The 10,798-nt window shown below is 34.9% G+C and overlaps 1 protein-coding gene across 1 annotated transcript in view; it reads right to left on the bottom strand.

Annotated features, from left to right (window-relative positions):
* Window positions 1–5,897: 5,897 nt before the first annotated feature.
* The window catches only part of SCAF8 (SR-related CTD associated factor 8), an 81,848-nt gene continuing 76,947 nt past the window's right edge, over window positions 5,898–10,798 (bottom strand). The window contains 1 exon segment of the mRNA XM_079939043.1: window positions 5,898–10,593. Within this exon segment, the coding sequence (XP_079795169.1) occupies window positions 9,140–10,593 (1,454 nt within the window). The 3' untranslated portion in view covers window positions 5,898–9,139.

Below are 10,798 nucleotides of genomic sequence, written 5' to 3'. Positions count from 1 at the left end.
TGTTACTATCTGGACATATTTGGACAATTAACAAAAGGAAGGAAGCCGTCTAATTGTTCTTCCTGAAATTAGATCACAGCCATCTCTTTATTACCAGCAAGCCAGGTACGCCAGCAGGCTTGCCACTAGCCTAACAAATCAAACTCCCGTTTAAAGACTGGTACTGAGGACCAGAAACACAAATACAGCTCGAATAACGAAGTAAGCTGTAGAGGTAGAAAAAAACACTTCAGAGCTTTAAAGTTCCAAGAACATATAACTCCATCCCATCCCCTCTCCCTACTCCCTGATGTGAGGTTGTTAATACTCAAATCTGCATAAATTATCCCTTAATTATTTACAATTAATATACAACAGTGATTTGCATGCCCCCAAAGTCTCTATTAGCCACTTTGGACAATTATAACAATAGTGAACACCCAGGTATACTACATGTCAGGCAGTGTTCTAAGTGCTTTGGTGCTCTTCAAATGAAAATCAGGAGAATTCTCCATTCAAATTTCTACAAAAGTTATAGGGGACCTTGTTAAAACACCTATTTAGTAAAGACCTATATTTTTATACAACTTGGATTCAGTCAGCTACAAAGCCAATTTTCACTCAAAGATTTTGCTGGATAATTGTATGAAAAAATAGATATATTAAGGTTATGCTACTAGATAAATAAAAATAGTGAACAAATTGTTAAATTTGGTAAATGAAAAACCTATTTCTAACAAACCACTAAAACAGCAAAATGATAGTTATATCACTTGCTTAACAGGAAATTTTAATGAGCAGACAAAACAAATGCTAGTATACTATAAAAAAGAAACAATAGAAATGAAATGGAAAGACACATTGCATATTTTCAGTGTAGCTGTATTTAATGAAGTCCAAAAAACCTTCACTTTTAAAAGTCAGCATGAATTTTTTTAAGTGCAAGAATAATTTTCAGTAAATAGATTCTTTGCTACATAATGCCAATACTTTTGGATTTTCTTTGCCGATTTGTTAGTTGAACTATTACTAAAAAACATAAAAGTATGGGCATTACAAATTCATGTTAAAAGCTAGGCAGTGGCTATCGTATTTAACAATTTGCAATACTTGTATGAAGGTTGTAAATTTGTTTATAACACCCGAAGTAATTTACAAATGGAATTCTATAAAGATGTGTTTCATCACTCTAAAATGTGACTATCTTTCCCCCCTGTATGTGTGTTTTAAACTGTTCCAAGTGTATTTACGTAGATCTTAAATAGTTACAGAATCCAGTCATAGGTTGTTATGAAATGTGTCCTCCAAAAACATATGTTTAAGTCCCAACTTCCAGTACCACAGAATGTGACCTTATTTGGAAACAGGATCATTATAAATATAATTAGTCAAGATGAGGTCATGCTGGAGTAGGGTGTGCCCCTAATCCAATAAAACTGGTGTGCTTTTAAGAAGAAAATTTAGATACAGACAAGCATAGAAGGAAGATGATGTGAAGACACATGATGGAAAACAGCCATGTGATGACACAGGCAGAGACTGAAGTGACATATCTACAAGCCAAGAACAAGGATTGCTGAGAACTTCCAGAAGTTGGGAAGAGGCAAGGAAGGATTCTCCTCTAGAGCCTTCAGAGAGAGAATGGCCCTGCCAACACCTTGATTTCAGACTTCTAGCCTCTAGAACTATGAGAAATTAAGTTTCTGTTGTTCTAAGCCACCCACTTTTTGGTATGTTGTTACAGCAGCTCTATGAAATTAATTATACAGACCATATATTATAATTAGAATCTACCTGTCCAAAAGAGCATTTTTTTAAACTAAGGCATAGCTTTTAAGTCAGCAAACCCAGGGTTCAAAGACCTATGCAAATCAAAGGCTGTGTGACCATGGATTTGAGTTTGCTTATTTGTAAAGAAGGGAAAATGAATCCTACCAAACAGTGTATTTCTGAAGATAAATTATATAGAATGTCAATGACACAGAGGTTAAAAATTTTCTCTGTGCACTCTCAAACCCCTCTCCCTGTAATGAGAATGTATTTTAACATATGGTCAGACACTATTTGGCTAACAATTCAGAAAGTAATATGATAAAAAGAGGACTAATTCAAATATTATTAAATAAATTTTATAAAAAACACTGTCCTAAATGAAGCCCTGATAGCGTTACTACTTAGAAATCTCTAAATCTTTACCCTGGGTATGACCACGGTGCTATGTGGTGTGCTGTTTTTCAGAACCTTCTAAGAAGGTAAATGCTACCCTATGTAAAAAGGCTCAACGTAGTTTCAATAACCAGAGAAGGTCAATTCTTAAACAAGTTATCTTTTATACTTTCAAAGGTTATTTATTTAATACAAGTCTTCTGATTTTACTAATATTCTTACTAATGTGTAAACTGACCCAAGTTCAGTAATAAACACAAGACTCATGTCATTAAAAAGCGACTGTTCAAATGCAAGAACTTTTTATTTCATGTAATAATAACATAAGCAAATAATAATTAACTTTGGCAAGATTAGTAGAAATAGAAGTATAACTCACAAATACGATAAGCATGTTCCCCTGATGTGTGGATTAGGCAGTAATATGGCCACAATGTTTAGAATCATCTGTCCAAAGACTTTGGAAAAGGTGATCAAAGGCCAGCACCATGACATGCTGTGGATTAAACCTCATATGAACCTAAGTTTAGTGACTTGAAGAAAGCCTAGAATCAGGTTATATATTCTAATAAAGTAAAATAACTGTAAATTATTCACTACTACCAAAGACAACAGCTAACCTCCAGACTGCTTGAATTCAAGTGGTGAATAACGACTAACATTGAATGCTTACTATGTGTAAAGATAACTTTACATATTTCATTTATTTCAAGCCACGGAATATTCCTAATATATGAGTTTTACACACAAGAAAACTGAGTACTAAATTATGGCTAAATATACAGTGTATAACCGCCACATTTTAGAAAGGAGCTGCCAAAGCCACAAAAGTATAAATGTGGAAGCTACCACTGGCTCTGCTTTACAAGTATTAAAACATTTTAAAGAATAAAAAAGTTTTGAAATTTTATTTAATTCGTGGGAAAAGGTGTTTTCAAAAAGAAATCTTACTTAATATCAATGCAACACAAACCTGCCTCCAAAGTAGCAAGTTATTTAGAAAGTTAACAATATTATGCTACGGTATCACTTTAAGAAAAAAAACATATCCTGAAAGTAGGATCTAAGAAAATGAAGCTGAAGTGAATGTTCAGACACTGGAAAAGAAGACAGCCCCAAGTACACCTGTACCAGTGAAAACATAAGTTCAGTGTTGCACTGCACCCTTACCCTATAAGGATAAGTCTGGTATGCATGTTACGTTTTTCCGCACAAATTTATTTGCCTTTTCTAAAGAGAAGAGGAACTAATAGTTGGTGAACCTCTGCCACATGTGCCTGGCACTTTATTAAGTGGTACATGTTAATTTTTTAATCTGACAGGCCTGGGTTTCAATCTTTGCTCAAATATTTACAAGTGGTGAGATCTTAGGATATTAAATCCGTGACTCAGGTTTCTCTTAGTAAGAGATATTAAAGCAACAACTACCTCACAGGACTGTCAATGAGAATTATATTATGCAGGTAATAAAATCATCCCAGTTCTTATCACACAGTATATGCCTATTAAATATTAGCTAATATTATCATCAATTCAAAAAAAAAAGCAGCCCTTCAGGCCAGCTTTTAAGAAATGATGCTTCAAGGTGCAGTCTGAAGACATATATTTAGAAATGTTAGTTTTGAAAACCCAAAGGCAATAAAACCTATGCTCTCTTAAAAAGTGTTCCAATATTGTTAGCCTTTCCCTCTGTTCCTCCTGCTTCCTCAGCTGGTCTTTTACAGAAGAGAAAAAACTTATTTCATTGACTCAAGGTACTTAAATGCTGGAAACGACCTCAGAAATCACTACGCAAAGGAGTAGCAAATTGCTTTCACCAGACAAATCCAACTGATAGCCTCTTCCTGGAATGATAGGTCAAAAAGGAGGCTGGGAGGTGCTGTGATGAGAATTCTGAGAAAGGCAGAAAAATAAGATAAAACAGTGACAGCCACCCACAGGCTGAGTGATAGTGGTGGGAGGTGGGAGGACAAACAACACAGGTCAACCAAGTGCTACATTCTGAAGCTGCTGTGCGAGCTTAATACGCTCATTAAACTAACTCATTTAATTCTCACTAAACTCAGGGCTCAAGGTTACAAGTTCCAGGCGCACTCTCTACCACCTACTGGGCTCTGCATAAGCATGCCCTCAGCTTCCTTCACTGCAGGTCAGCCTACTATGCAAAGCACCTCACATTGCTCATACAATATAAAGTTAGCCCATTAGCACCATTCTACCCCTTGATATACTACACATATTTTACAGATTACTTAGAATATTTGTTCTATATCTTGACTAGAACAAGGCAGAGTAATTCTAAGTACATATGAGGTGAACAGCCCCCTGGGGGGGAAAAAAAAAGATCTAAGTAGAGGGGAAGAAAAATGTCTGAGCAAAGCTCATGCCAAAATAAACCACTGACTTGCATTAGTCTTTGATGTGCAACCCACATCTAAGTAGTCCTACTAGTAACATTACTCCTAATCCCTGATAAGCTTAATGCTTGCAGTTTTGGTCCCAAAGGGACCCTTTTTATAATCAAAGCATTTAATTACATGATACATCTAGTAAATTTTTCTTTGAGGTATCCAATAACAAAGTTTCACCTGGGTCAAAAATACTTCCAACAAAACCATCTCATATGCGTCATCCTTCCATCCCTTTCTTGCTATAAGAATTCATTTTTAGATTAACACTTGAATTTAAAACATCCGTGATGGACTTCTCTACTTTTTATTCACCCTCCAATACCAATTACCACAATTAACTGTATACTTTATTGAAACACTAAAAATAATTTTGTATCACTATTTTAAAAAAAAACGTAAAAAAATCTCAAGTGTATGGTACATTAAATATTTGCATATTTTAACATATCTAAAGTGGTGATATGTGGAAGGTGTGTGTGTGTGTGTTGGTGTATGAACATGAATACCTCCCCAGGAGATTCTGTATTAGTAAGTCTGTGGTGACCATCCCCACCCCATATTTTCAAAAAGCTCCACAGGTGATTCTTCTGTCACACATTTCCTGGCTGAGAACCACAGAGAAAGTGTATTTCATATAGCTTTCAATACACATGCCCTCATTTAAAGTATGCCCCCAAAGAAAACAATTTCTGCCATTAATTTTAAATTCTAGTTCTAGAAAGTTTTGCTGGATCAAGGTATCTTGTTTTTAATCTCCCATTAAAAAGTGTAGCAACCTGACTTTTTTTTTCAGAAGTAGAAAATAAAAATTTTAAAGCCTACAACTTAAGTTAGTTTAAAAGATGGTTCCTATAAAATCACAGCATCATCAATTAAGCAAACATTTATAATTCTCTGCCACACTAATATTTATGATTTCTTACATAATTTTATTTTGCCTATCTTAAAAATGAATATACACTTGCTCTCCTCTTCTTATGTAAAATATTTAAAGAGTAAAATGTTAATGCTTTTTTTCTTTGAAAGAGTTAAAAGCCCTTAAAACATCTTATTAATATAGCACCCAATAATAACGATGAAGGCACATAAGGTACAACAAAATTATTTTTAATCAAATGTTAAATTTTTTTCATTAAATGTTGTGCCCATCTAAAATATATACAATGACAAAAAAAAATCAGAATTTTTCTAAATCACTTACTAAGGGAATATATATATATGGAGTGTATATATATATATATATATATATATATATATATATATATATACACACACACCAAAGAAATACCATATTTCTTTGATCCTAAGACACATTTTACATTTTGACATTTCTGAATTACAAATGTGTCTTATAAATCGCTGGCATGTCATATTGGAAGCATTTAAAAATTTCTGAACGGTGCTTCTTACAATCAATGATACCTTAGATCTGATGAACTAGTGTTTATAAAAAAATACTTTTTCAAATTAAAAGAGGTAACTTTCTTTTTAAATGTAACGAACTGTCCCATTCCCAAAACAACCCCAAATTTGTGAAGAATGGCCAATAAATTTGGTGAAGCAACTAAATTACCAGAACAAAAGCAACTGCTCTGGTAAGAATGTAATCGTTTAAATAATAAACAAATTGTATTAATTAAATATTATATGAAGTCATTTCCAGAGTTTTAAACAAATAATTTTATACTATTCCATCTTCCAATGCTTTCTAAGTATTCTGCACAGCCTACACATTGAAATAAAATTAAAATAAAGGAACATTCCACCTATGATATGCTGTAGATAAAGACTACCTTGCTTTAAAATAAGTTTCCATCTACAATATAAAATGATCAAAGTACAGTATATGCATTCATGCTAAGAACAGAAGCCAATGTTTAATGAAATGTTTAAACACAAAAAAAATTTAGAAATTAATGTCTATTAACGCTGCAATCTACTAATACCACACTAAGTCCTATCATTCTCTCTCTCTAAAATATCACAAATCAAAACACTATGTGACCTCCTGTCTAATGTAATTACTGCCTGCAGCACTTCAACTGTTTTATTAAAGTATTTAGGTACTCCTTTCATATTTCTAACTGCTAGCATTCTAGCGACAGCAGTACTGTGATCAAAAGCGTCAAAAATGTGATAGGTCTTATGTCAAACTTAGCAAAGTAAGACAATTAACTTTTCTCTCCACCGTTTAAAAAAAAATAGTGAACGTAAATATCAATTTTGGAAATTCAGTATGAGGATGAATAACATCCTTTCACTCAAACATTACACAATACAAGGATAAAGTGAGCCTAACTACACATAATTATTTTTTAGCTGTTTTAATTAAGCATGTCACACATTTCCAAGATGGGTTTCTAGGAGACAGTACTGACAACTGATTAGGTAACTTCTACCATCAGAATCATCAAACAAGTGCAATACTTGTACACATTTTATTTTCAAGTTTGCACCTGAAGGTCCAAGGGTGATTAAAAAAACTTGGGATCAAAAGTCACTGAAAAGTCTCACTTTCTTTTTTATTGCTACTTAATCCAAGTGAATGTCACTTAATTTTGATAATGATAAATGTAACTAAAGTAGTTTGAGAGAAATCTCAGTTAATGTAATTTCCTTAAGGACAAGGCTAAATCTTTCCAGAATATTAAAACTTTGTACCAATGTCACAGTTTTTCCCATTACCCCAAGGAAATGATCTGAAACCAACTCGAAATTATTGGACTGAATTCAATTACCCTAGAAATAAACACCAAACTCCCCCTCTCATCCACTTTTCCAAAAAAACAAAATAAGTAACGTACTATTTCTATTTCAGAACCTACAAGAAGAAAAGACTTTATTTTTGGCGAGAATCCTTAAAGATCTATAGATCATCAGAGGGAAGCAAAAACCACCCAACGTTCAATGGCTGGCGTACTCCATCATTTCTTCTGGTGTGGGGTGGGGTGGGGGGGCTTGACAAATGTAACTTAAGAATTTTAGGTAAATAGAACCAATGAGGAATTACTGGAATAGGAGACAAAGCAACTGTTCATGGGACCAAATGAAAGCCATCATTAGAAACGGAAAAACACCAATGGTTTTATATATATGTGTATATATGTAAAACCCAAAGGAGAAACAAACAGCAAATAAATGGAAAGCAAAAGCAAAAACGTAATAATAATAAATAAAACAGGAAACTTATCCCCAACTTTTCTGCTACTCCGTTTACCTTGGAGGCTAATCTGAACAGCATTATGCAGAGCCTACAAAACACATGACGGACACATTGTTTCTGGTATACAAGTTAATGTTTTAAAATCCACCAACACTACTCTACATTTTGTGCAACTGAGAAATTCACTTCAGGCAAGTGACCAGTAAGTACTTCAGTATAAGCACTATCTATGCAGAATAGCAAATAGTGTGAAACAAAGCAATGCAAGCATTTACGTGGAATTCAGCTTGATGCTAAATCTGGCTTCATGCTTAACTGTATTAAAAGAGAACGGCCAAACTGCCAATGTATTTCTTTACAGTATTTCTTATTTTACCATCATAAAGGCTAAGAGCTGTAACTATGAGCAATGTCAATTAGCCAAATTGCTCTTATTTTCTATCCAGTTTTAAAGAATATTTTATTATCTAAACTACCAACTTCCTATTTTTCTCTGTATGTGCATGAAAATAGACGTACAGAGAAAGAAAACTCTACGTATGACTTATGCAATAAATATACACAGATATTACACACATACTAATGAGACTGCATGATTTTTATATCAAAGTACACGCTTTTTTCAACCACATGGTTCTTTGTTGTTGTTATTACGAGTTAATAGAAAAATTCTGCAACAACTAAGCACATGCTGCTAATGATCCATGGTTTTAAGAATCTGTAGGTTAAAAAAATACAATTCCTAGAACACTGTTATCAAACAAATAAGTTTTATTGGCATCTAAAAACAAAATTCACCCAACATTGAAACGTACTTTAATATTTATGTTGTTTTCTTTTTTTCTTTTTTCTTTTTTACTCACTGCAGTATGAGGAACAAATCACAAACACTTACTTTGGAGAAACAGAGACCATAGTGTAGATTTTACAAAATCACTTTTTAAAATCTCTGTATTGTGCTCCTCAAATATCTAGAGCCAGTCTTTGCATAAAATATCACAGCTTTGTCTATTACCTTAAAATTCTGCAGCAGCCTAAAGATATGGATAAGATATACCACCGTTTGCTATTTTGAAATATATCTATTACCATATCCAACCTAATGGTAGTATCTAAAAAATTCTTTCTTCCATAGGAAGTCTCTGACAAGCTGTTATTCATTTCCTTGAAGTTAAAAGAATCTGGGGCAACATTTATATTTTATCAGAAAAATAAAAAAATGTTTACCTACCATGTTCATATTAAGAACAATGTCTATACAAGTCAGTTGTACAATTATTTTAAGAGAAAGGTGAACATGAACATCAGATTAACTTAATTCTGGCAGACAAAAGTGAACAACTATGGTCCAGTCAGCCATTAATCTATTACAGAGAGATGACAACTTTACAAAATGTATCTTTTACCTACTGAGTGATGATTATGTCCCCTCAGTTTCTGTGCTTTCTACCACTGGTTCACTCTCTATATCAGCAACTGTGTCACTCTTCTCCTTGTTTATTTCACTTGAAGATGTCAGTTTTTCATAAAGTTCAGGATCACTCTGTGCTGGTAAAGGTGGTGGCTGAGCATGTCTCTCGGTATTTTCACCATTAACCTGAGGCACATTATCACCTTTTCGCTGAGAAGTGGCCCCTTCAAAAAAATCAAAAACCCGAGCATGAGGAGGGGGGACCCAGGTGTTTTGAATTCTATCTCGTCCAAAACGACTTCCATTAATTTCTCTGCAGAAATCAAAATCTCTGTCATCCCTATCCCTTTGCCTCTCCCAGGGTCTTCTGCGGTCATCAAAATCTCTGTGAACTTCTTGTCCAAATCCTCTGTTCCAAGGACCACTTCTAGGATCAAACCGATAGTTTCCAGACCGAAATCTACCTCTTTCTTCATGTAAGCCTTTTGGACCACCATAGACAGGCAGAACCCGATGCTCTCTCTCGTCAAAATCTCTATGCCCCCAGGGCTTCTCTTGAGTAAAGCCAAAGTGGTCTCTTCGACCAAGATGATCTATGCCTGGCCTCACAAGGTTCTCTCTAATATCTACAGGAGGTCGTCCAAAGTGATCTCTACCATCTAATGGAGGCCTTCCAGGACCTTCTCTTGGATCTACAGGCCGTCCAACCACATCCCTAACATCCACCGGGGGAGGTCTACTAATGGTTTCCCTGGTTTCTATGGGAGGAAACCGGTAATCTCTATCTCCTTCCTGTTGAATGTTATCATTCCCAAGTGGTATCCTTTTTTCTGGATTAGCAACGTTGTCTACACTTTGTCTTCCAGGAACTAGAAAAGGTCTTTCAGGTGGACTAAAAATATCTCCTGGAGCAAAAGGACCACGGGGTGGTGGATGAAGAGCTGAATCAAGCACCGCTGGGGGAGGGAGTCCCCGCTGAGGTGGAATTCCAGGCTGCATTAAAGGGAATCTTGGTCCAGGTGTCTGTGGTATTAGTCCTGGACGAATGTCTAACATTGGCATTGCAGGCATCCTTTGATTAGAAAGATTTAAAGGGGGTAAATTTTGAGGCCCAGCTGGTGGCTGTGTTCCCAAAAGTCCAGAAGTATTTGGAACACTGGGTGGCTGTACTCCCATAAGTCCAGAATTGTTAGGTATATTTGGGGGTAGCATGCCCAGAAGTCCAGAACTACTTGACACACTTGGTGGCTGTATTCCCAAAATTCCAGAGTTATTTAGAATATTTGGTGGCTGGGCTCCAATAATCCCAGAACTATTGGAAACATTAGACGGCCGGACTCCAAGAATTTCATTATTACTTGATACATTTGGTCTTTGGACTCCCAGAATTCCAGAATTGTTCGTCACATTTGGCGGCTGTCCTCCTAAAATTGCAGAGCCACCTGAAACATCATTTGGAATCACTAAAATGGAAAGAAGAAAAATAACACAAACAATCATTCTGGTGTGAAAAGGAAACTATGTTTATAATTATTAATGCTATAACTTCCAGCAGTTAGTTTAATCAGCTACTTGTATCCCCCCAAGAATCCACAGGTACACTAGATATTAAAAAATTAAAGCTAAAATTAATACCATACGTAGTGAAATTTAATATTAAAACATAAG

Source organism: Stenella coeruleoalba (assembly GCF_951394435.1).
Source record: "Stenella coeruleoalba genome assembly, chromosome: 12".
In the NCBI taxonomy this organism is placed as follows: Eukaryota; Metazoa; Chordata; class Mammalia; order Artiodactyla; family Delphinidae; genus Stenella; species Stenella coeruleoalba.
This window is presented reverse-complemented; position numbering and strand designations above follow the sequence as displayed.